Source organism: Poecile atricapillus, chromosome 2, assembly GCF_030490865.1.
Source record: "Poecile atricapillus isolate bPoeAtr1 chromosome 2, bPoeAtr1.hap1, whole genome shotgun sequence".
Taxonomy (NCBI): Eukaryota; Metazoa; Chordata; class Aves; order Passeriformes; family Paridae; genus Poecile; species Poecile atricapillus.
The window spans coordinates 117,065,182-117,091,011 of NC_081250.1; the positions used below are offsets into that span (position 1 = coordinate 117,065,182).

The following is a 25,830-nucleotide window of genomic DNA, read 5'->3' on the forward strand; positions in this document are numbered from 1 at the left end:
TTCCTGAAGAAAATGCAGTATAAATTAGTAGTGCAATATAAATTGGAGAGCAATCAGAGTGTCTGAAAAATCGTGCTCGTTGTATCTGTCGAGTTTCATATAGTAGCTGACTGCTTTACTGTGCCTTACGGAGCTTTGATTGCAATATGCTGTCAAGAGCCAACAGTCCGTGCTACTTATTTGGCTTTATGCCAAGTCTGGCTCCTTGATTCCTCAAGAAGTTGCTATCAGCCCAGAGGGGGCAAAACCAATGAGCCATAGGGCATGCTTTTTATTAAAGAGGAGTCAAAGAGCGAAAAGAAACCACATCAGCTGCTGTCAATACTGAGCGAGTGCCAGAAACCCGAAGGCTACCACTGCTGCAGAACAACTGCCAAGCACTATAAATCTGAGATTTGCTGTGACGCAAAGTTTCCTTAAGAGCTTAATTTCTGAAGCTACTGTATTACTTTTCTCAAAGTGCTGTATTTTTAGGTAAAATCCACTTGAGGGAGTGAGGGTTAAGATATAAGTGTGATTTTGATGAATGAAAGAGCTACGCTGTGTGTGGGTTCTTGGCAAGTAGCCATGTCTTTTGGGATCACAGAAATTATTGATGACACAGAACACTCGTATGCCCTTAGCCTCTACAGCTGATTCAACACAGAAAGAAATGCTGCCTAGAGAGGAAAAGTTTTATATAAAACTATTAAACTAGTTGAGATTTTGGCAAGAGGGGAGAGGTTATACATTCTTAGTGAATGCTATGTATTTTTAAGCCATATGCCAAGTAGTATTCAAATACAATTCTTGCTCTGTGGGGGTTTTTTTAGAATTTTAAGCTACAGAATGTGACATGGAGATAAAATTTAAATTAGAAGCAAGGCATCTTACTTTAAATAATACTTAATCACTAAGAACATTCTGGGAAAGAATTACAAACTTTGCTATATATATTACATACATTAGGAGAACTTGTTATTTGATCTTCTAAATAGAAAAAGTAGCTTTTCAAGTATATTATAAAATATTTATGCTGTGTATTAAACTTCATTTCAGGCAAATGGCATAAAAATTGGCCCTCAACATGCTGCCACCAACGCAACACTTGCAGGCAATCAGGGAGGACAACAAGCTGGAGGAGGCTGCTGTTGAGCCTGTTTTTACTTTCTAGCTGCCTGGATGGGGCCTACTTACTTGTTTGTTCACCCTTCCCTCCCCCTGCCCCGCTCGCCTCCACTTCAATTCAACTGAGACATGAAACTTGTAAGTCGGTTTCCTGTTGCAGAAGACTTTATCCTTCAAATTCTTGTATAACTTTGAATAAATGGTTAATGTTCACTTAAAGACAGATTTTGGAGATTGTATTCATATCTATTTACATTTGATTTCTAGGTCAATTGATGTGATTATTTTTGTTAAATGTTGTCTTGTGCCCTTGACTACGAACTGAATTGTATTAAACACTACAAAGTCATCTGAGTATTTTAATCAGTTTGTGTAGTTAGGTTTCCCAGCTCCTGAGGTTACCTAATGTTTAATATTGTAGAGCTGTCCTCAAGTTTTTTGTCAATTTCCAAGGCTATGAAGAGAAGCAGAAGGACTCTTTTAATTCTGTATTTATCACTTTCTGTATATATAGTTTAATAACCTGCTTGGGTGTACTTGCCAAGCTAGAATTCTTTAATGCATTTGCATAAAATCTATACTACTTAGAGCTTGAAAACTACAGAAGCATTAATAGGAATTGCTTGGATGCTAAATTTTAAGCCTTTTTGACATTGTTAGCATGTTCATGCTCCCCTGTCATTATCCTGAAGTCCAAGAGAGATGCTTAATGTATATTACTAGAGGCTACATACGTGCTATCTATTTTAATGCCAAATGTTTGCTGTTTATCCACAATTTCCACAACACCTCTTCAGAAATGGATTAGCTGTTTGCCTTAACAAATACTATAGGTGAAAACAGAGTATGAATGAAAAGTAGAGGAGGAGTTGATAAATTTAAAATGGCACATTCTAAAAACATTAATCTTCTCAATGTTTTTTTTCTTGTTTACCACTTGATTTCTAGGTATATTTTTCATGCAAGGACAGTTTTTCAACCTAAATGTATAGTGGTTGTGTAAAGTTTTCTTTTAGTGACAACTTGTAATCCTAAATATATGGTAAGCATCTTGTCTATTGTGAAGAGGGTGTGAAAATAAAATCTGCCAGTTTGGAAATCTTGATGAAAATCAAAACTACAAATGTTTTGTTACTTATTATGGTGATGGCTGGGGGGGTATATTTTTCCTCAAAAGAAAGGGTTGCAACACTGCAAAGCAAAATCCTGTGTTTAAGTGTTTATTTGTTAAAATACAGAATGTTCATGTCACCTTTCATACAGATGTGCAAATAACTGAGTTTCCATCTCATCCTTTTTAAATAATTGCAGACAAAAGGGTGACACTAGTGCTAGGCCATGCTTTGTGTATTGGGCAAAATAAAGGGGTGGGGGGCAGGCAATGACTGCAAAACTTCTGTCTTACTGGACCAATATTGACTGCAACACAACACTGGGGGGAAAGGGATCCTCATGTCACCCATTCTATTTGTCAGAACCTGAACATCCAGAGTGAATAAACTTCAGCCTGATGGGTGTAACATAGCAACTGAGATTAAATAAAATTTGAAAAAATGGTGTGGAACCTTTTGTTGGTATATTGGGGAAGGGGGAACCAGTAAGGATTTGTCAGTTTCTGACTTCAATTTTTATACACCCTTAGGAACATTTTCATCAATGTAATATAATTGTTTTCAACTCTTTAATTAAGAGGTTACTCCATGTACATACTGTCAACAGTTATCTGTTTATTATACAATGTTTGCATTTGTTTCAGTTGAAGTTTGAAAATTGTGTTGCATGACAGTAAAACTATAGGACTGAACTGCGTGGATGACACGCAGGGAAAATGGGCATGTCCTAGCTAGCTATTTACAAGAAGGAGTAAATGAACAAGATTATTAGCTTGAATTAACTACTTGAAGTTTTTTTTCACTTGGCAATGTTATAGAATTCAGTTGCTTGAGATGAGAGAAAAATGTGCTCTTGTATAACAGCCTGAGCTTCAGTACAAAGGGGAATAAAGTTAGCCATAAAAGTTGTCCATTAAGGGAGCAGAGGGGGGGATTTGTACCCGCCCCTGAGAAGAAGAAAAATGTACTCTAAGTGGTGATGATTTTCAAAACTGAAAGCTTCTGACAGTCTCATTTTCTGAAAACATGGAAGAGGTATTGAATTGCCCAGGAATCCAGGGCTACTATAGTAAAGAGACACCAGTGCTGTTTTTGGGGGGTGAGAGGGGCAATGGGAATATGCTTTGACTTACTAAAGTCATGTTTGCAATCAAGTGCTGATCCTGCTGGCTTGGTCCTAGGTCTCATGCCAGTCTTAGACTGTACATTATGTTAAGACCGTGGTACTTTGAAGGAGTAGCTAGAACAAAACTGAATTTTTCATGCATTCTGACTGGCTTTTTGTCGCAAACTTAATGCACACAGAAACCTTTTGTTGCTGCAGAAATCTCTATATTTTTGTAGGGGTTCTTTTTGGGAAGTCTTGATACTGTTTTATCAAAATAGAACTTGAAAATTTTATACCATGGAACTTAGCAGGAGGGTTTACTTCTAAAACATACACTTCAAGATCTTTCTTTCACAGTCTCAGTTTTACTTGTCTGAGTGACTGATAACTTGATGACATTTCATGTTAAATTACAGTTGCTTTTGTTGGTTACATTTTTACAACCAAAGAACCAAAACCTGTAATTGTTTCCCAGGAACTTGTACAGCTGTTACATGTAATGTGAAACTGTTGATACCAAAAAATCATACCAAGGTGTAATTTTTCCCTTAATCCCAGTTTAAAATATACTATAAAGCATAGTGAACTTCAAAAAAAAAAAAAAACACCAAACGAAGATTTGGGTGATAAGCCCTCTAAGCATGACTAAAAGATTGTCTCTCCCATTTCTACTAAAAATTAAATGCTCCAGGAATTTTGGTAGTCACTGAAGAAAGATTACCAGCTCCCCTTCAATCTTAGACCTCTGTATCTCTTTGGGCTTCAGTCATTCTGATTTATCCTTGTGCAGATCAGACTCAGCAGTGAGTTAAGGTAAGGCAACTGCCAGAACGCTTGCTGATAAAGTATCAAGTGGCTGGAACCCCTAGCGAGCAGTGAGAGCTCCATCCCCTGCTCCAGAGTTGTATCCTTTCTGCGGAGTTACACTTTCTGTGACAGTTTCTTCTGCTGGCCTTTGAGGAGGCTTTAGCTGCAACATTTATATGTTGTTTGGGCTAGAAGGGCGCACAGTAAATGACATACATTTGAACTGGGAAAGTTATTTCTGCCTTAAGAGTTTACCTGTGACTGTTAGAGCTTTGAATCTGTTCTTGGGAAGAAGTTGAAACCTTTTTTCAGGCTCAAAAATACAGTTAAACTGAATCAGAATGAAAAAAAAAAAAAAAAAAGTATATTAAATGAACTTGGAGATATCAGATGTCAATTTTGAGCATTGCATGATTTTTTATTTTTTTTAAAGTGGTATTAAAGGAGGTACCCCAATGTGCCTGTATTTTTCTCTTATTTTTTGTTACCGATAGGGTATTGCTTTTGTAAGCACTGAGACCTGAAGTAGTGATTCCTCTTAACAGACTGCTTTTTTGATACTACTGGGTGTCATACAACTTTCTTCTTAGGCTTTTTTAGTTGATTTGTTTATTTTGTGTTTTTTTGGTTTTTTGGGGTTTTTTTTTGTTGTTGTTGTTGTTCTAAATCAAGTTTGTCCTGTGTGTTATCTCCTTTTTGTCTTTTCTGTTTTCATATTGTTTCCTTCAAACTAAATCCTGCTCTCTGTCTTTATTTGCTCCACGTCTGTAACTCCCACACTTACAGGAATTTGCCCAGTATGGGGCATTTGTTTTAGGGGTGGAAGGGTGGGGCAGAGGGAGAGAGGGATACGTGTGATATCTGGCTGCATGATATAAAATCATGAAGGAAGTATCGCACAGGCTCTGTTACTTGTTTACACCTACTGTGTGTACTGGTTTGCATGTGTAGGGGGATATAATTTGCCTAGTCCTCTTCCACTATTGCATGGGAGGAGATAGGGGAGACGGAGGAAGACTAACAGGTTTTATTTGGATATCTTAATAAATTTGTTTGCTGAGATCATATATATGATTTGTGTATACTTAATGTTCCTCCCCCTAGAATCTCTGGGTTCTTTTCTGCCACATTGCTGCAATGTAACTTTAGCAGTATGTGGTGGTGATTTATTATAATACACTACTGAAATCTCCATTTGTAAATAATCCAGGCTGCTGCTGTGTAAGTAGCTGATGAAATGTCTTTACTGGGTCTGCCGCATATGAAAGAAACCACAACATTAGGCAATAAAAACTACTAACAGAATGTTACGAAACCAAGACCATGACAAAAAAAGCAGCATGTTGTGGATCTATCATTTTTATTCTTGGGACAGATTTTATTATTTTTGGAACTATTACAAGACTTATGTTAAATATTGTGGATGATAAGAGGAAACAGACTCTTGGCAAACATGGAAAACCAATTACTGCATATTACCCTATTCCCCTTCCAATAAAGGAGGGGCAAAGTGAAAAGTTTATTCTTTGCTTAGCAGCTGGAGTGGGGGGGGAAATGTTGCTGCTTTAGCATTGGCTTGAGGAAAGAGATTGTTGCTGCAGCAATCTTACTGCAGGCAATCCAACCTGGAGGAGGTAAACCCAGCATGTTCCACAGTCAGTTATACCCCAGCCTAAAAAAGCACACTGTTATGGGAGTGCTGAGTAAAGAAATGGCTGTTCTGTACTGTCAGGTATACTGTTCACTTAAAAACAAATTTTTAAAACTTGTGTTTGGTTCCAAAACTCTGTGTTGTGGTGATAGGTAGTTGACTCAATATATAAACTGGAACACATATCTGATATTTATACATGGGATTTAACTACAACATCCCATGACTCTAGAGGGGAAATAAGTATAGGAAAAACCTATTTCAAAGTTTATTTGGAAGTCTGCACATTCATTTATATTCCTCTCCCAAATTACAGTTCTTGTAAAATTGTCCATGGCAGCATGAACATAGATGAATCGATGCATCAGTATGTTTGTTGAAGTCCCACCCCCCCCCCAGCATAGTTATGATTTTTAGAATTCCTTCATTAAAGAGTCAGAGATACAAATGTTTATGTTAGGCAGACTTTTGTTGATGATTGAGTCTATGGTACATTTGCTGTAAATTACAGCGGGACCTAATTAGCCTTTCTTAAGTGAAGCCCAGTTCCATTACTTTTTCTAGATTTAGACATCAAATACTGGAAGGAAGGAAAATCCTAAAGTGTGAGGACAGTTCAAAAGAGACCAAGGTGCTATGCTAACAATTGTCAGTTTAACATTGTCTGGGTTAAAGCAGTCAAATAAACACTGCATGTTCTGATTATGGCATGGGAAAACATTTTCAGATGTAGGAAATGTCTGAAAGAATGTGACTTAAAAACCAGTTAAATAGCAAGTTAGATAACCATGGGGTTGCTTGCTGTCTCCCAAGATGAGGCAGGGAGAGGCTGTCAGTCTGAGGCATTGGCCAGCACCTGAGCACTGACACCCATGCCTGGGCCAGTGTTGCTACTCGAGGACTGGACCAGCTGTGAGGAGGGAACTTATAAATTTGGATGCTGTTGACAGGTGCACATTTGACAGCACTAAGGCTGGAGCTGAGGTAGTGTCCAGAATTTGTAGGACACATGTGAATGAATGGTTTTTAGGAGGAGGGATGGGTACAGAGACAGTGACAGAGGAGATGGGCAAATTTACTTATCGGCTGTTAGCTCAAAAAAAAAACCCTAATCCATGTACACCTGTCTGTGATTGTTGTATACAAATGCAGCAAAGCTCTGTCTTGAATGTAGTTAGAAACAGATTGTCCTTACGGGGTGTTTTTATCCCATTTTAATTTATGAGGATGACTAGGCCTTGGGTTGCTGGTTAGTGTCATGTCTAAAATACTTAAGACAGAGAATATCAGAGCACAAAGGAATTCCTGTGTTTGGTGCCCTTGAGAGTCAATTCAGCCACTTCTAAGCAAAATGTGTCTGACTGACCTAAGCCAACTGGTCACTGATGAAGGTCTGTCAGCCATCAGTGGTGCACAGAAGTCCAGTGGATGGGCTCTGCTGCTCCTCCTTGTGCAGTGTTGTTAAACTTTCATCTCAGAAGTAAAACATTTCTGTACAGAAACAAAAGCACTTGTGGCATCTCCCATAGTTAACTGCTATGAAGCAGAAATTAGGTATGTGAACTCCTGCAATATTGTAATTCTGTCCAGGAAGTTTTTCTAAAAAGCCGTGTAACTCCAGAGAAAAAGGCATCCTCGTGCAGGACTGACCAGTGTGCATCATAAATCAAGTGCTTTGGCTTTTCTCTGTGTTCCTATCCCAAGTCCAGTTGTATTTTCTTTCCAGTTTACTTCTCTTCCTTTTTCTTACTTCTACTTTTTCCTTTCCTTCTTGGAGTTTGGATGTCTGTTTAAGGGAAATGATTCAAGAAAGAGTTCTTGAAGAAGAATTCTTGAAGAAACAGTTCTCTATTCTTCTAGAAGACCTGTATTAGCTATCAGTGGTAAAACAAAACACTTTTCCACTTTGGATGAGGTGATGATTGCTTTTAACAATGTCACTGTGTAAACTTAGAGACATAGTTGGTCACAGACCCACCTATTTAACTGCTAAATCCTGGCTCCTGGATCTTCCACCGTAGTAGAAGGCTTCAGTAGGATCACAGAAGAAAAGTACAGTTGCCTATTAGTCCTGTTTTTTGCCGAGTTTGGTTTGGTCTTTATTTTGAAGGCATGTATAACTTCATTTTGTCCTGGCTTTCCAGTTTTATTTAACTGCTATGCAAGACAAAAAGCAGCTTTCCTTCAATGAGCTCTGAAATTCTAAAGTTGTGGGGTTGTTGCTCAGCCAGTCAAAAAGAGGATCCATTAGAGGAGAAGCCTCTGCTGAAACTGCTGTTTGTGAGCCAGGCCGCTGGCTTGCTGCAGGAAGGAGGAGACGGCTCGTTATCTGGGTGCCGGGAGCCAGGGGTGGAGAGTCTCCTCTTCCTGCTCCACAAGGACTGAGGCGTCTCTGAGGTAAGCAAAGCATACTGCCTAGTAGTAAGCGATGCGATACTGCCTAGGCTTATCAACCACGATCAGCTGGATCTCCTGTTTGCTCCACCTTTACTTGGAAAGTGCTTGCAGTTCCATGAGGTAATTCCTTCTCCCAACGCTGTGCCTTGTTACCACGACCATGTGCTCCTAGCGTGAGCCAGGACAGAAAATGAAAAAAGCCTTCCCAGACATCCCTGTGCCGTAACTTCCTCTTTCTCCATCCTGCCGGGGACGGCTGTTGAGCTTCGCGTGCTTTGGCTCTGACTATCGCGGCAGCGGTCGGTCCGGCCGGGAAGGCAGGGAGGGCAAAGCAGCGCTGGCCGGGCAGAGCCATCGCCCTCCCGCCGGCCAAGCGGCCCGACCAGCTGCCCCGGGCACCGGAGGCTGTGTCTCCCCGGCCGCTCCACCGCCGGCTTAGCCACAGGTGCGAGGTAACACCTGCTCCGTTGGCACCGGGGCCGGTATAAATCTGCGTTACTTTGATTAAGCTCGGATTGATTAGGAACAGGTTCGGGCTAACATATCATAAACACCTATTAAACCGAAATAAATACGTCTACAGGGGGTTTAGCTTAAACGGGTGCAGCTTTGCCTGCACGGGGGACGCGGAGGTGGCGGCGGGCACGGCACACGGCGGCCCCGGTGCGGGTGCCCGGGCGGTGGCCGATGGCGGTGGCCGATGGCGGTGGCCGATGGCGGTGGCCGATGGCGGTGGCCGATGGCGGTGGCCGATGGCGGTGGCCGATGGCGGCGGGCGGGCACCGCCGGGGCAGGAAAGCCCGTCGGGGCTGACGTCGCTGCGCGGGGGCGGCCGCGCTGCCGCCGCGGGAGGGGCGGGACGGGGATCCCCGTGGGAGGCGGGTGCGGACCGCGCCGTGCCTGCGGCTCCCGAGGAGCCCTGTCCCGGGGGATGGTGTTGATCCGTCGCCACGGCAACCTCCGACCCGCTGGGGGAGGGGAAGCAGGTAGCGGGCGGCGGTGGCGGGGTCGGTCCCGCCATCCCTGCGGGGCTCCCCCCGTCTCCCCGGGAGAATCCCGGCAGCAGCTGCTCGCTCTTCCCGGCCGCCCTGCCAGGGGGGCGCGCCTCTGGTCCCCTCCCTATCCCGCCCGCGATCCTGAGGCGCTGTCCCGGGGCTCCCTGCGAGCCCCTGGGGACACGGAAGGGCGGCAGGAGGGGCGAGGTGCGAGGTTGTGTGAGCGAAGCCCCTCGGGAGGGAGGGGACACGGTGCTCTTGCCCCGCTGTGGCCCCGGGAAAGCAGCGGGACCTTCTAAAGGAGCGAAGCCCTGCGGGAAGCGGGAGCGCGCAGGGGAGCGGGGAGCCCGCCCCGCCCGGCGGACAGGGACGCGGGATACGCGGCGTCCCGTTCCCGGAAAGAACAATGGCCGTGCGGAAGCCAGGCCGCTTCTCCAGCCCAGCCGGGGCTTCCCTCCGGGATGCGTTTGCCTGCTCGACACACGCCCTTGCCGGCGGCAGCGTCCTCCCCTCGCTGCCCGCGTGTGGAGCTGCACCATTGTGGGACTGACTGCACGGGAGTGTGGGAGGGGTGACTGCGGGAGGAAAATCATTCCCTGCGACCAGAGAATGGGTTTCTGTGTCACTCCAAGGGCAGCCCGGCCTGTAGCTCCTCCCTGACCCTGCAGAATCTGCCTGGAGCGCGTCCGCGAGTTCCTCCTCTGACCCAGCTCCAGCTGGAACATTGATGCCCCATGTGTTGTGGTACCGAGCCGGCTCTGAGCCTGGCTAATAACACAGCACACAACTGTTCTGCTTAGAAACTGATGTGTTTAACTTCTTTCACCGCATATTATTATTTATAGTGCTATCCAAAATAATACCAACTTTTATGTTAAGAAGTTACTGAAGTGGAGGAAGAACAAATTCTTTCACTTTATTCTTATACTTGGCAAAATAAAGGTGAGAAAAGAAGCAATGAAGGTAAATATTTTGATCTTTAAGTGGTTAGACAATAGAATTTTTATGTCTGTAATCTTTTTTCATAACATGAGCAACAAATCAATGTTTTTACTGTCACCTGTTTTACTTGCGAATGCAGCACAAATCTCTCTGGATTGTGTGCCCCTGTGCATTCCTTCTGGCAGGCACTGGCTTTCATTTTAGTATAAGTTAGACTTGCTTCATGTGGAAGAAATTGGAAATTCCTTATAAAGTCAACTTTTCTTTAAATAAAGAATTCTGTGGATGATTTACTACTGAATGTGATGCTTAGCAAAAAAATTTATTGTACAAAGGCAAAGCAATGTGGGATTTTTTCCTCTAAATCATACTACTAAACAAAATGCTTAAAAGTTGACAGTGGGCATAGCTGGTATTTACCTGATAGAATGCTTTGGTTTTAATTTGCTTTTTGGACAGGTAGAGTCCACCACAGACAGGCCTGGACATTTGGCCCTTCTGAGCAGTTTGTAACTGGGGAGGCAGATAACTAAACTGTAAATGCCAAGAGAACAATTTTGACACTCACAGATGAACACCTCTTCCTTTTTGACTTCCTGACATCCCTAGTTTAGGTGGGTTTAAATAAATGGAGAAACATACTGTATGCAATGCATGGTTTTATGTACATGCTAATAGAAAGTATACATTGAAGTACTATTTAATAGAAAGACAAGCAGCATCTGAAAAGCACATAAGCCTAATTGATTCCAGACACAACTGGCCTGAATTTTGTTTCCTCTTATTCCAACTTTCTGACCTTGTAAAAATTATCTTGATTGTGTTATACTAAAACAGGGCCGTGATCTTGCAAAAACTACCATGTGTGCTGGAGCTGAGAAGTGCCCAGCAAAGCACTGCATACGGAATGAATGCTGACAGCGTCAGGCCCCAGCGCTGCCCGGTTTGTTTTCCCCTCCTTGTATCTAATCGTGGTGAAACAATAGTCTCACTTCTGCTGAAAGCTGGATCTGGGCTTTCATTTTTAAAGAGGACGAAAAATGTGTAGTGAAACTTTACAATTTGTGGTGTATTATAGGTTTAAAATTCTCAGAGCAGTTTAAGCTACTGGGATTTTATGGCATTTAGACCAGGGAAAAGAACAGGGAGGGTTTAAAAACACATATTGCCTGTAATTTTTTTCAGTTGTGTGTGCGTATGTGTGGTGGTATCTCTGTTTTTCAGAAGATAGTTTCTAGGGATTGGTAGGAGGGTTGAAGGACTTACTGGCTTTGATGATAACCCTTCCAATACCGTTGTGCCTCTGTATAAACATGCACGAAAGACCCAGGACAGCAGAGTGCTCGATGTGCTGCTGTCTTTGGCGCTGGAGAACTTCTAATAATATTTTCTGCTTGAAAAAATCCAAGGCCTGGGTACACTGATCCTTTTATTACAATAACTGCTGTTGCTCCTTCTATCTTGGAATCTGTGTCTTGCTAGCTTTAAATCTCTGTGGAGAGTAGTGACAAAAAGAGGTCTTTCTAGCGTATTGAACTGATGATCCCTCTCCTTATTTCTCTGAAGGCTCTCCTTTTGTTTTTTTTTTCTGGATCAAGAATAAACTGTGTATTTGGGACTTTGTCAGCAAAGTTCCCATGGGGCAATCCTTGTAAGCACTGAGATTGCCTGTTTAGTAGAGGGAGGCTTATAAAAAGCAACTCCAGGTGGAAGTGGGCCTTTTCCTGCTCCTCCCTTCATCCTGCTGCAATTCCCTTTCATCCAAGCCCTGAGAACTGCCTGCCATTTAGTCCAGGGTACAAAACTATGAGAGTTGTACTCCCTTGACCTAGAAATTAGAGTGTCTGTCGTCACTTATGTTGATTTGTTAATGTTCTGGGGAGTTTTGTTGTATATAACGTACTGTGTCAACTTCTGGGGGTTGTACAACAGCAAATAAAACTCAAAAAGCTAAGCCTACCTCTGAAGAAAGCAAGCAGCTTTTATGCATCATGAAACTTGGTTTCTAAAGAAGTTGGCATCAATATGACTGCCATCACATTTGGGATTTCTTAGCTACCATGTCAATGTTTCTTATTTCCCAACAGATTGCAAGGTGGACATGCTGTGTGGTATGTTACTTGTTAAATAAAAAAGCCTGAGAGCATGTGCAGTGTTCTGACTCAAAAGTCATGTTAGTAACCCGCTACACCAAAGATGAATGTTCGTGCCAGCACTGCATCTGTTATCTCTATCTTTTAGCAACTACTTTACAGCTTTTCTGTTAAGTTACAGACAAGGTCCAGGTAAAAACCTGCTGCCTTGGAAGCCGTGATACAATCTGTGCTCTCTGTGTGAAAAATTCTGCATGTTCTGGCTTGTGTTTTTGAAGAGAGAAAACAATTGGTCCATTGCTCCTGAGCTGTGCTGTTCTGTGCAGCGCTGTCAAAGTGGGCAGCCTTTGGAGAGTGACCCATGGCATTACAGATGTGCCTCACATCCCCTCCCTGCTCAGTCACCACTGGATGAAGACACAAAATCTTCCCACCTTAACTGAAACAAGCAGGTTCTGTTCATCTGCCCAGAGTGTACCAGCAAATACAATGATTGTGTAAGTTGTCATACCCAAAGTATAAACAAAGCTGTGCACAGGAGAGGTGAGTTTCTGGCAGGCTTTCAGGGGAGTTCCCTCAGTGCTGCAGAACTAAGGTGCTCCTCTTAAGGGATAAAACAAATTTTAGATACTTGTGCAAAACAGAAGAAGAAAATATGCAGAATGGTGGGATACAAATTGAGGTGTTTACTGCTGGTAGTGGTGCTTTTAACACTGACCTGTTGCTCCAGATTTATTTCTTCATGTTTGACACATCAGAGAACACCTCTGCTCTCAAATCATGCCAGCACAAGTGGAATCAGATCTCACATGTCTCCTATGAAGTGTAAGCATGAAGTGAGGTATTCCTTTATTTGTGAGTTGGTATTACCAGAGTACATTTTATTATAAGGTTCAGTTAATGGTGTATTCTATTAAATACTTAACTGATTAGAAGTGGGTTTTTTTTTACAGTCATGGTGGCAAAGTACTGGCACAGTTTGCCCAGAGGTGGTTGATGCTCCATCCCTGGAAACATTGAAGGTCAGGTTGGATTGGGCTCTGGGCCATCTGATTGAGTTGAAGATGTCCCTGGACATTGCAGGGTGGTTGAACTAGGTTGCTCTTAGAGATCCCTTCCAACACAAACTATTCATCAGTTCTATGACCAAACTCTGTCTAGCCAATCAGTTGCTTCTTTTCTTGCAGTGCAGTGCTCCACAAAGGATATCTTTTCCAGTTTGGCTGGACTGTGAGGAACAGCGAAGATCGTACAAATAAGTTTAAGTCCTTAAACATTTGCTGAATATATCTCACACTTTTTAAATGTCTCTGTACCCACAATAATTAATACTAAGTGTGAGTGCATTCCCCTTTTCCTCCAAATTGTGATGTTTCCATAACTAAGTATTGATTCATATTTAAATTTTCGGCCCTTAAAGTGTTCTGTGTCAGTGAAATGAAGACCACAGCTGGAATCATCGCTACTCTGTAACAGAAAAATATTTTGATAAGCTTTAAACTTAACTATGTATGAGAATTTTTTCTCAGCTTCACCATGTATGAGACTGATCTCTCAGAGCTGGGACTGAAATAGTGGAAGGAACAATTTATTATACTTTTTTCTCTATATAAACATACAGTGACCCTATTTATGTCCCTATATCCTTCTGAAACCAAATTTTCCATGCACGACATTCTGGAGAGAGAAAGGACAAGACAGAAAAGGAAAGAGACAGAAGAAATGGCACAAATTACTCTGCTGTAAGGCATCAGGATAGTACCATGATAAAGCCAGTGTAAAAAAAGACAAAGAATAAACTGGACTGGTGTAATGCAGAATACATTTATGAAATGTCTTATTGCACCAAGCTAGGAGTGACCACTTCAGATGATCAGTACAGAAATCAAAATTAACTTCATACAGAAAATATAAATCATCAGTTTCATGGAGAAGTCAGGGTAGATGGTTATAGAGAGTTTGTAGAGCATCACTAACAAAATTGCAGTGGACAGTGCAGTGCTCCTGCAAAATGCTCTCTTAGGATTTATCAATAGGTGGCATATGTAAGTCATCAAGAACAATGTAAAGATGACTCCTTACACTTACACTTACACTTACTGAGTGCCAGTAAGCTCCCAGCTGCCACATTGTCCTTGGTTTCATGGTCTGTGCTGAAAAATAAAGTACAGAACAGGGAGAAAAAGCAAATAAGAGATGTAGAATATGAAAGGAAATGGTGAAGGAAGGAGGGATATTGAGCCTTAAAAATAATTTTTAGAGGAAACCAGAAAAATTCTCCAATGTGTAAAAGGTTAGAAGAGGTTTGATCAATTGTTTTTGAATGTTGGTGAAATACCAGAACAAGCTACCTAGGAAGTTCTGTTCTGTGCTTCGTGGAGGGTTTCTAAGAACAGGTTAGACAAACATCTGTTGGGGATTGTCTGGGGCTACTTTATCCTATCTTTGTGCAGCCTGGGGGGACCAGATGGTCTCTTCAGATCCCTCTCAGCCCCCTTCCTACAAGTTTACCAAGTGGGGAGGGGAGTAGACCTGAGTTTAATGAGAAAACGGTATCATCCTATTAGTTGATCCTCTTTCAGAATAGAAGAATCAGAAAGAAACCACATTTGGCTTAACTGAATAAGTAAACGGATTTTTTAATTGTTGTAGACTTGCAGTTTTATGAAGCATTTGGAAAAACAAATACATGGTTACAGAAAAGTTATAAAAAATGTTATAAAACCGAACAATTTTAAATACATCTTTTTCTCAATGAACACAAGTAGGAAAAAATATTTTATATGTATTTTTCAAGGATAGTTTGTAAATATCTTCCGGGGATATTTAAGTGTGTCTTTGGCCATAGGTTTTACATTGCTTCCCGTTTCAAAACAAGCAATGACAACATCCGTAGTTACATCCGAGAATGTCACACCTAGGTGCTCCTTGCATATGCAAACCCAATAAATAATTGTGAGAAATCACTCTTTCTCCCCCGTCCACAGAAGGAACAAGTTATTCAGTACCTGCTCTGAAAAATCTGTCTGGAAGGACAGACGAATGGGAATGTGAAAGACAGTCCCTTGCCTCCTCGGCAGGTGAACTCCGTGACTGCGGTGGCGTTTCCTCCCTCCCTCCCTCCCTCCGTCCCTGCCTGTGTGTAGGGAAGTTCCCATGAAATATTGCTGCTGTGGAAAGTCCTGTTCACAGCGAGGAGACGTGACCTCTCAGTGAGTGAGATCCAATTTTACAGGCGGCTCTGAGTCAGGGTGGAGCCCGTGCACTGAACTTTGTATTTGAGGAGGAAGTGATGGTGGTGGCCGCCCGTGTTGCTAAGCAGATGAGTTGCCGTATTTTTTTTTTTCAGCTGATACTTTCGGCGGGGGTGTGACTTCATTCTTAGATATGATGCCTTCCATTTAGTAAGGACAAAGGTCAGAAATTGCTGGTGCTACGATAGCTGTGTCTCTCCATATAAGAAGAGGAACATTCTGCTGAGCCGTCAAAGATGGAAATGGGAGTCCTTAATGCTGCTCCTGCACGGTGAAAACAAAACCGACCGTGAAGCTGTCAGTTCATGTCACGGTCCAAGAGCAAACGTCCTCACCAGCAGGTGATGGATGATGGGGAGTAGGTCAGTTCTGTGGCATTGCTCCATTTTTATAAGAGCTCACTAGTATTTCTGATTAAAGAAGTGGCCTGGTCTCGTCTCCAGTAGTAGTGAGAACCAGGAACCTGAGGTGAGCAGTCAGGAACTGGCCTGTTAAATCAGAATTTAGATGGAAAGCAAAGTGATCCTGCCTCATACACCAGCAAATTAAGTGAAGAGTCTGTTTGGGAGTGACAGTGAATTGTTTGTCACCTCTGTGCCACTGGCACTTGGGTGGGTACTGCCTTCCAGCTGTCCAGATCATCACAGGGAAGTGGCAGTACCCAGGCAGAATTTTGGAGAGATTGAGTGGGACAGCGCAGACAGGCTGGGGACAGCTGCCCACAGCTGTGTGTGCACCCACGCCACGCACAGTGACAGGTCACAGTGTGCTGTGTCAGACAGCATTTTTACCTATTCCCCCCTAAAAGTCTTTGGTTATGTCCTTAAGTTAGCCTTGAGAGACCTATATGTTGTTATGTGTAAGATACAGCTGTATCTGAACACTTCCATATAAAAGGATAAATCTTGGGAGTAGTATTTGCCTCTTGCTGCGGGATTCCCAGGGATGAGGCATCAGGGAATGCTGATGTCCCTCAGAGAGCTGTGCCCCTGAGAAGCCTGACAGGTGAGTGGCATGTGGGCAAGAGCTGCTGGAGCTCACTGCCCCTCTGCTTTTCAGGTTCAGTTTCTCAGTTAAGGAGTTCCCTGCCATAGAAGTGGCTGTTTGGGCCGGTTCCAGCTTTTGTCACTATGGCTGGCTTGAGTTCCAAAAAAAAAAAAAAGCCAAACCAGACCAACCCACACAAGAGTCTACCCTGGCTTGCCCTCTGTTCCCTTAGCTTGTTGGTGCCACAGGGTGGCTCCTTGTAGCACTTATATTTCCAGCACTTTTAGCTCTTCAGCTGAAGTCGTTAAAGTTGTTCTTTCTGATACAACTCTGTTGCTTCCTGGTACTTACCAAAATCCACGTGCTCTTGGTATTTCAGCATGCTGAGGGTTAGTGAATGATTTCTTCTGAAAAAAGAATAATGTTTTCCTTCAGCTAATGGCATATCATTATCATTTGTGCTCTGTTGGCCACTACACACTCTCAGTCTCATGTGTTTTCATTGCTCTGTAAATTTTGAGAAACTTTGAGTAAAACTTTCACTTATGAAAAAAAAAGAAACAATTTGACTTTTTCACTTCATATGACTGAAACAGTGTTCAGAGATTAAAAATTGTCTGTGTGTGTCAGGGATGTGTGGCTTTGGAGCCACTTCCCAGCAACCATGGGACAAAACATAATGCCTTTGCTGGTCTGAGGCTCTGAAATGGCATTCTGAATGCTGAGCCTGAAGTGCTCAGAAGGCAGTTACTCTTAGCACAAGCTTGGGCTCACTCAAGCCCAAGGTTTCACATCTCTCCTTGCATTAATAAAAGTAAAAGCAAGTCTGTGAGAGGAGAAGTTGTTGAGTTTTGGGTACATCTGTACAGAATTTCCTCAGGAGCTGCAACTTCCTTCACCAAAGCAAAAAATCTTTTTAGAGGAAGCCACCTGGAGGGCATGGCAGCAGAACAAGTACTTTCTGTCGGAACTGATGCATGGTTTGGACCTTCAGAGTGCTGAGCAGGTGAAGAACCAGATGTGCTTAACAGAGCTGTTCTCCAGCAGGGTGGGCTGCTCTGAGCTCTCTGCACAGCCCTCAGCAGCTCTCAGACAAGCTCAATACCTGGACTGGGTTGTCAGGAATAAGGCACAGACTGCTTGGCCCTTGTAGCCTGAAGGCCTCCCTGCGCACAGGTTGTTTGGGGACTCACGGCTTGTGAGGTGTCATCTGCTGCCTGAGGAAGTGACAATGTCTAGATCTTAAGATCACATTTTGCTGTACCTGGCTGTTAAAACAGATGCTGGTTCTTCAAAGTCTACTGGATAAGTAACCTGCCTTTGTATTTTCATGTGATGCTAAATCATTTGCATTTTGTAATTCTGGTATTTTAAAACAGGTTTAAATGCCACCCAGTAATCTCAGTGCTGTACTTCTTAGGGACTACATTTACTTATCTCTGCACAACTATGCCTGTCATACACAGTGACAGCTCAGCTTGGTACAAACTATCCCCACCTTGAGAATTTACCTGGTTAGGTAAAGTGTAGCAATTCACTGGGGTTTTGTTGGTACACATACCCTTGCCCTGCAACTGCTGTTGAAATTCTCAGCCATTAATGCAAATTCTTTCTAATCTGTGAGCCAAATGGCTGCCTACATCAGATGGATTACTTCTTCCCAACAGCACACAAAGGATTGGGTGGCTGGCTACAAGTAAATTTTCATCCCTGTCATCTCTTGGGTATTTTAATAAGCTGTTACCAATAAGGTTAATCATGAAGAGGCCATGTTGCTGTTTCCTCACTCGCCTGTGAAGCTGCCTTGTTGGTAACTCGTGAAGTTACCAGCTTTCTCTTTGGGGACTGGCTGAAGCACAAGTTAAGGGTTTAAAAATCTTTCCTCCGTAGCAGCTGCACAGTTATGTATTTTGTCCATGTCTGGTACTACCACTGAGTGTGCATGTGTGTGAACTTGTGCCACACCTTGACAGTGTCCCACCCTGGAGTGACAAAACCACGGCAGCACTTTTCTTTACTCTCTATTTCCTGTTATTGAGGAGTTAGGGAATGGCTGTAATTCTCCCACTTCTGTGAAAGTGCTATTTGCAGATTCTCTTTCTTCTGATGTCAGAAAGCGTTGGGAGACTCCCTGCACATTTTTATGACCCGAGTAGTAAGCCAGGTGATTCCACAGGCCACGGCCTGAGGATGATTTATGGGACCTGAGGAGCTGGTTCTGTGCCTTCTACAAGACTCATGCAGTAGAGACTGGGACATTTTTTTCCTGTGGAACAAACATTTAACCAAGTACCTATCCATGATCCTCTCCCACCCCCTGCTTCTACCAGGTTAACATATTTCTTTTTTAAAAGAAGTGCAGCATTTCTTTGGTTGGCTCACCCTGTCACCACAATATGCTTTGAACACTTTTCATGCTCGGCAGCTTTGCGATCTGATTTTTGCTCAACAAGAAACTGAAACAAGTTCTAGAGGGAGCAGTGAGGCTGCTGGCAGTTGGTCTCAGAATGAGTTTCTCATGCCCCTAAATCTTGGAGAACTTAAATCTTTGAAAGCAAGGGGAGTTCCAGGCAGGTTTACGCCACACCAGGGTGCTTGGCTGTCAGATTAGGAGTGCACTTGAATGATACATGCAGAAAAACAGACTTGGGGTGTTTCTAGGCTGCTTTCTCTCTGGTCTGTCAACATACTGCAAGAAAAAACTGAAACTGATTACCTTCAGTAACTTGGGAAAACACCTCTGTGTAGGTTTGTTCCTTTTTTTGTTTGTTTTTTCAAAAGGTAAAGAAATGCAAATAAAAATAGAACTATGGTAAACTGGGAAAGTTTAGTGAAGGTATACTTGGGGTATGTGCTGCTTCAAATTGTTTTTAAATACTATTTCTGCTTGCTGTTTTAACTTAATGGAAGACCTTGGCGAAGAACAGGGAGTGTATTCTACTGCATCATCACATGCTATCAGCTTTTCACTGCGTTTTTCAGCTGAAAACCTGGGACAGCAACTCCACCCCAGATGCTGGCCCCTTTCTGGGTGATTGCACAGGCCCAGCTGTGTGGAAGATGGTGATGCTTCTCAAACTGCTAACCTTGCCTTCTCCCAAAAGATGCTTTCCCCTAAACCCAAGAGAGACTGAGTAGGACAGACATGAATGACACAATGTGGAAGAGTGTCATACTTCCTCTGGAGAAGCCTGAAATATTTTTACAGCTGTAGTGGCCCTCCTGACTGCAGAATCAACATGGACACCTGGACAGAGGGAGCCAACAACCCAGGAAGCGAGAGAAGCTTTTGACATTCACGTTGTCTGGATCCAGCTCCCAGCTTACTAACTGTGTATTAAAAGAGCGTAGAGGAAAAGCTGTGTGAGATCCTATGAGGACAGGACGCCTTCTCTCTTTCCCACGGAAAAGATACGAGTGTGGGTGCAGCGAACAGCCCCCTAAAAGGAGCGGCAGGAGCTGGAGGGGGAGGGTGTCCCTGCTCAGGAGCACATGACTTTGTTTTTCCTTCTCCAACCTGCCACAAACAATGATGGTAAGAAGTTATCTCGTCAAATGACTCGCTGAAAATTCCTGTAATGCCGAGTATCTTTGCACTGGGTTTACGCTTTAATCTCTTTATACTTTTAAGACGCTTATTTAGTTTCCAGAGCAGCGCGGGGAGGACCGCTAAGCGCGCTACTGGTAATCACTTTTGGGTGGGATTTGCCTAATTTACTTACGGAATGAGTTTGTTTCGGTTTGTATCACGAATTCGAACGCATCGCTTACAAACACGGCAGCGGCGGTGCCGGTGCGGTGCCGGGGGAGCGCGGCCCCGCCGGGACGGGGGCGCTGCCGCGGGCGGCCGGGCGGGCAGCGCTTAATGGCCGCTTCCCTTTGAAAGCCCGACCCGCTCGGGACAAAGTCCACCCTAAACCGCGCTCTCGGGCGATCCTACCCGCGCCCCGCCCCACCCCGCCTCGGTGGCCGGGATGAGAGAGCCGGGCGGGGGTGCGATGCCCGCTGCCCGTCCGGGGGCAGAGGCCGGGGCCGGGGCGGGCGGCGGCCGGCCGGGCAGCCTCCCGGGACGCCTCTCGGTTTCGTTTCGCCGCCGCGGTTGGGAAGTTTGAAGAGCGGCGGCGGCACAGTGACACCTCGCACACAACACACCCCCCGGGCTTCACCGGGAGTTTCCCGGGACGGGACGCGCCAGGGCGGGCGGGCTGGCGCGGCGCTGACCCCGAGGTGCGGAGCGGCCCCCCCCTCGCTCCGGTCAGTGCGGCGGGGCGGAGCGGAGCGCCGGGGGAGCGCACGGAAGACGCCGTGCCCCGCCGTGCCCCGCGGCCGCGCTCCCTCGGCCGGCGGGCGGCCGGAGCCCCGGCGGGGCGCTGGCGGGCTGCGCGCAGGCAGGTTAGTGACCCCCGCCCTTCCCCCGCCCGGGGCGGGGAGGGGGGGGGGGTTTCCTATTTTTTTTTTTCCCTCCTCCTCCTCCTCTTTTTTTTTTTTTTTTTCCTTTTTCCCCCCTTCTCTCCTCGTTGCATAAATTATGCCGGGCGGGGCGGTGACGTCGCGGGGGCGGGGCGCTCGGCGGCGCTCGCCCCCGGGGAGGGGGCGGTGTCGGGGGCGCGCCTTGTGGCGGCGGAGGGAGGGAGGAAGGAGGGAGGGAGGCGGCGGGGGCGGGCGGGCGCAGGGGGCGGCAGCCGCCTGGCTGGCTGGTGTCGCGCTCGGCTCGGCTCCGGCGGGCGCGCTCGCTCGCTCGGGAACTATCGGATTAAACTTGAATCGAGTGAAATTACACAAAGGAGCGAAGCGGAGCCGGCGGAGACCCCGAAACTACCCGAGACCCGCGCTGACCCTTCCTCTCCCTCCCCTCCCTTCCACCCCTCCTTCGCCTGCCCGCCCCGGTCAGGGATCCCCCTCCTCCCCTCTTAGCCCAGCCCCGGTGCGAGCGAGCAACTCCGTGCGTGTGTGTTGTGTGCGTGTGTGTTGTGTGCGAGACCCGCACCCCGCCTCGCCCCCCCCGGCCGACGGCACCAACTCCGGAGCGTGTCCCCTCCTCCTCCCCGGCCCTTCGGCGGAGGGCAGCGAGGGAGCGAGCGGGGGACACCGGTCCCCGACGGCCACGCACCGGCCCGGTGAGTGACCCCGCACCTCGCTGGGCGCGGAGGGAGGGAGGGAGGGCGGGCGCCGGCCATGGAGCAGGGGACCCGCGGCAGGTCTCTGTCCCCGGCGGAGCGGAGCGGCGCGGGGGTGCTCGCTGCCGGCGGCGGTCCGGGGGGGTGGGGGATGCTGAGCCCTGCCGCGGCTCCGGGCGAGGCGGGGCGGGGGGGTGTGTGTGTTGAGGGGGGTGTCTCAGCGGGGCACTTCCCCGGGTGTAAATGGCTTTTTGTTGTGCTGCGGCCGGCCGGCCGGCCGCCTGCCTCGCCTCGGGGGAGGGGAGGGCACCGGGGAGCCAGAGCGCCGGCGCCCCTTCCCCTTTCCCTTCCCTTCTTCTCCCCCCTGCGCTCCTCTCCGCAAGTTTGGAGGGTGACTAAAAATCCGGGAAAAGTTGAGCGAAACTGCGCGGCGGGGGCGGCGGGGCCCAGCGCCGGCCGGGATGGCCGCGGGAGCGCTTCCCCCGCTGACCACGCTGACGGCTCCCGGCGGCCGCGGCGGCACAACAAGCGCTAACAAAGTGAGGGCGCTTCCCTGCCGTGCACGGCCCGGCCCGGCTCGGCCCGGCACCGCCCCGCTCCCCGCTCCGCGCCGGCACATGGGTCGCCGGGGCCGGGGCCGGGCCGCAGCGGGGGCACCCCCAGCGGAGGCCGGGCGGTGGGTGGCGGCGGGCGGCAGGAAGGCGGGCGGGGAGGGAGGAGAAGGAGGAGGGAGGCGGGAGCACGAGGTGCCGCTCCGGCCGCCGGTGCGCGCGGCGGGGGGATCGTCCTGCCCCGGCGGCACCGGGAGGGGGCAGGGGGCGGCCGGCGCTCCCCGGCGGCCGGAGAAGAAAGGGGAGCGGGGGAAAGAGGGAGGGGACGGAAAGGGAAGGGAGAACGCTACCCGTGGCAGCCGGAGCGGTGCCGGCGGACGCCGCATAATAGGGGCTTCACCCCACCGGGTACCTTTCGCTCCGCCGGCGCGGAGCCGGGTCGGGAGGGAGGCTCTGCCGCCGCCGCCGCGCACATGGGGTCGGGGCCGGGGCGCTCCCCTCGTCGCGCTCCCCCCCACCCCGTTCCGGGCCATTTTGAGGGTGAGCGGAAAAAGGTGGTTTGAGGCCAAAGCGGTCAGGGCGCGGAGCGAGGAGGGGGGGCCGGCCGCGCTCGGTCCGCGGGGCGCGGTGGGAAGCGGAGCGGGGCCGGCGGCGGGCGCTGCGTGCGGGGCGGCGGGGAGCGGGCAGCGCCTGTGCGTGTGCGCGGGTGTGTGAGAGAGAGCGCTGGCGGGGGGAGGGGGGCAGGGTTGTTAGTGAGTCTCAGGGAGAAGGCGCTGCAGGCAATGAGCAGCCATCATTACGTTGCCTTCATTTATCCCGGTAGCGCTAAATCAGGGGACGCGCTCCCACGCCGGGGGAGCCCCTCCGGGCGCGCCCCGCGCTGCCGGGCCGGTCTTCGCGGGTGGGTGTCCGGGGGGGGCGGGTCGGGGTGCTGGGGAAGGGGGTGGCCGTGGGGCACGGGATGGAAATGGAGCCGGTTTCCCCGGCTCCCCCCGACAGCCCGCTCACGCCCGGGTTTAAAGTAGTTGTTTTTTAAACAGACAATGGACAAAAGGAAAGTAGCGATGGATGCCCGGGAGCTCCCTGTCCGCTGCGGGGCCGCGCGGCGCCGCGCAACTCTCCGGCACTTATCCACTTTCTGCCTTTGTTTTCGTTTGGGAAGGGGCCGAGCGTGCCTCCCCAGTACATAAAAGAGCGATTTTTTTTCCATTTGTGAGCAGCCTTTTTTTTTTATTTTTTTTTTTAATTTTTTTTTTTTTTTTTAATTTCCCCTGCTACTTGGGCTTCCGCGGATGTTTGGCTTGGGGAATATCAGAATAACCTCGGTGCGATAAGTTTGTTTCTGTGTCGATGTTCGTCTCGATTTTTACTCTCATCAAAGCAGATCGCGGGCAGTGTTTATCCTGGAAGATGGCTTTCGGGAGAATGTGTTAGCCGTTTCCCCCACCCCCCCCCCCCCACCCCCCCTTTTCCTTTTTTTCTTTTCTCGTGTTATACGGGACTAGCGGAGGTACAAACAAGCAAGTTGAACAAAAAATGTTTCTGTTCATTTCCTCACAGATCATCCATTCTAACGACGGCAAAAAAATCTTAATGACTATGACCTTAGCAGCATGGGTAGCTGATTTTTCCCAATTATAAATCCCGTTAGTTTGCGGTAATGTGTGAGTATCAATATATAATTCATATTAAAAAGCATGATCCGTAATTATTATTTTTTTTTTTTATAAAAGTTGAAATCCATCATTTTCCAATGAGAGTGCTGCATCTGTCGCTTGGAGTGTTTTTGTCTCGCTGTTGCACAACAGAGGCTCTCCAGTCTTTAACCTAAAATGGCAGCTTTAATTTGACTGGGGCCCATTCATTGACAATGATAATAAAAAGGCTGAAAGCTAAATGTAGCTGGATGCTTGGGGCACGTATACAGAACACTTTCCTCTCCATTGCTGGGTGCTGCTAAGAGAGGAACTTCCAAGCTCTCTAGTTTCCACTGTGAAAGTTTCCAACACTTTTTTTTTCTTATTAACAAAATAAAAATAATAACGAAAGAAATCACATTGCTCAGCATAGACCATAATTTAGATGGGTCCGGGTTACTTACAAACTTAATGGTGAGGTGATAGAGAGAGCTCATTTGAAGAGGTCTGCCTTTACAACAGCAGCAGAAAAATTCTAGTCATCACTTCTAAAATAAGATCTGGGGGAAAATAAACCATTTCTCTCTGAGGTTTGTAACAGGTGATCAGAACAATTACATTCTGTGTATTTTCCTATCTCCAGCTATTAAAAGTGGGGAGTATTGCTTGTTTCTTCTTGTTTGGTGTTGTAAATGTGCTCAGGGTTTTGCAGAGATCCTTTTGATAGTGTACTATTTTCCTCTAGGTTAAAACCACAGCTGCTTGGAAAAAGTAATTATTTTTGGTCTTAGACATAATGTGAAATTTGAAACAGTTTTATGAAACAAAATTTCCTCTACTAAAGTATTGGTGAATGCCACAGACTCACACGACTTGTCCTGTCTTTTTCTGCTAGCCTGAACTGCTTATTTTCAGTCTCTTGAGCTGTTTTTAGTAAGAAATTTATAAAGATCATTATTAAAGCCATTGCACAGGCTCTTAGAAGAGTATTAAATGCTTGTGATTACAAGTGTAACTGAATTACTGATTCACTGATACTAATTGGATAATCATATTTGACCAAATATTGTACTAAATATTTAGCAATGTGATGACATTTCTGTTAATGCTTGTAAATCCTGGTTAAGTTATTTAAACAGGGGAAAAAGCCTCATATTTGTAACCCAAAATTATTTTATTGCCTCTTCAGTAAAGAAAGAAAGAAAGTTTTGTTCACGGGCAAGGATCACACAGTCGTTTTAGGAAAACAAAATTTTCTGGGGTTGTTGCATTGTAACAATGTCAGTAAAAATGAGGTAGAGTACTCTGTTGCAATTGAAACTCTGTTCAGTGATGGGAGATTTCAGTTGTGACCAGTTCCTTTTGGATTTGGTTGATGCAGAAACCTGAGAAGTTGTGTCAAAGGAGCAATGTAAAGGTTTCCCTGTCCATGTAGAGGGGTCAGTTAACCTGAATGCATTTTTTTTCCATGTGAGCTATTTACTGTTTTGAACTGAAAAGCTTCTGATGAATGTTTGCAGTATTTCCCGTTAACACTCAAATAATGTTAGAACTTTTATAAGACACGAAATGAGTTTTTTGTGAGTCCAGGTGGGCCAGGCCGATGGTGAAGCTACAGGCAGTGTACTGAAGAAGGATGTGCTGCTCAGTCTGGGCTTGGTGTGGGTGGGTGGGTGTCATGGTCAGTGGGCCTGTCCTGCCCCGGCACACAGAGAGGCTCCGTGCCAGGTCTGTGCCCCACGGACAGCAGCTCTGCGGGCAGGAGAACCTGCAGCGTGGGGATACAACCAAACCTAAACAAAGACAACCTGGACATGATTTTCTGTAAAGCTGGAAAGGACTGAGTAATAGGGGCTTCTCAGGTTTTCCCAGAGCTGCTGAAGTGTGGCGGTGAGGCTGTGTTTTGCCGTATCCAAGGCCTCCTATAGCAGCTGGTTCTTTGGGGTTTGGATTTGTTTGTAGTGTATGGTGTGATAGGTAGAGGTTGCTAAGGTGGGAGGAGGTGGACAAAAGTAACCAGAAAGAAAGAGGGTGGAAATAAATGCAGGTGTCTCCTTGAATCCTGTGCCTTA

The 25,830-nt window shown here is 46.4% G+C and overlaps 3 protein-coding genes and 1 long non-coding RNA gene across 12 annotated transcripts in view; 2 read left to right on the top strand and 2 right to left on the bottom strand.

The window, feature by feature from the left end:
* RAB2A (RAB2A, member RAS oncogene family) overlaps nucleotides 1–2,671 on the top strand; it is a 43,372-nt gene extending 40,701 nt beyond the window's left edge. Inside the window, exon 8 of the mRNA XM_058831417.1 lies at nucleotides 1,039–2,671. Coding sequence (XP_058687400.1) covers nucleotides 1,039–1,134 — 96 coding nt within the window. The 3' untranslated portion in view covers nucleotides 1,135–2,671. The remainder of the gene's footprint in view (nucleotides 1–1,038) is intronic.
* Nucleotides 2,672–8,759: 6,088 nt separating this feature from the next.
* Nucleotides 8,760–9,902, bottom strand: LOC131575546 (basic salivary proline-rich protein 1-like). Its single transcript, XM_058831137.1, has one exon. It carries the CDS (start codon nucleotides 9,900–9,902, stop codon nucleotides 8,760–8,762), a length of 1,143 nt encoding a protein of 380 aa, XP_058687120.1.
* A 4,026-nt stretch (nucleotides 9,903–13,928) lies between these two features.
* LOC131575204 (uncharacterized) lies at nucleotides 13,929–20,626 on the bottom strand. The gene is made up of 4 exons (XR_009276731.1): nucleotides 20,176–20,626; nucleotides 16,805–16,860; nucleotides 15,221–15,730; nucleotides 13,929–14,365 (listed from the first exon to the last, which is right to left on the bottom strand). It is a non-coding gene; the product is annotated as an uncharacterized LOC131575204 (long non-coding RNA).
* Nucleotides 20,627–20,730: 104 nt separating this feature from the next.
* Nucleotides 20,731–25,830, top strand: part of CHD7 (chromodomain helicase DNA binding protein 7) — a 133,804-nt gene continuing 128,704 nt past the window's right edge. For 5 of the 9 annotated variants that reach the window (XM_058830302.1, XM_058830312.1, XM_058830311.1 and 2 more), the window contains exons 1-2: nucleotides 21,127–21,570; nucleotides 23,682–23,785. The gene's annotated coding sequence lies outside the window, so the exon portion shown is untranslated. Of the gene's footprint in view, nucleotides 20,846–21,126; nucleotides 21,571–22,475; nucleotides 22,662–23,681; nucleotides 23,786–25,830 lie in introns of those variants that run through there. The other 4 variants (XM_058830303.1, XM_058830305.1, XM_058830307.1 and 1 more) reach the window with 4 other exon arrangements.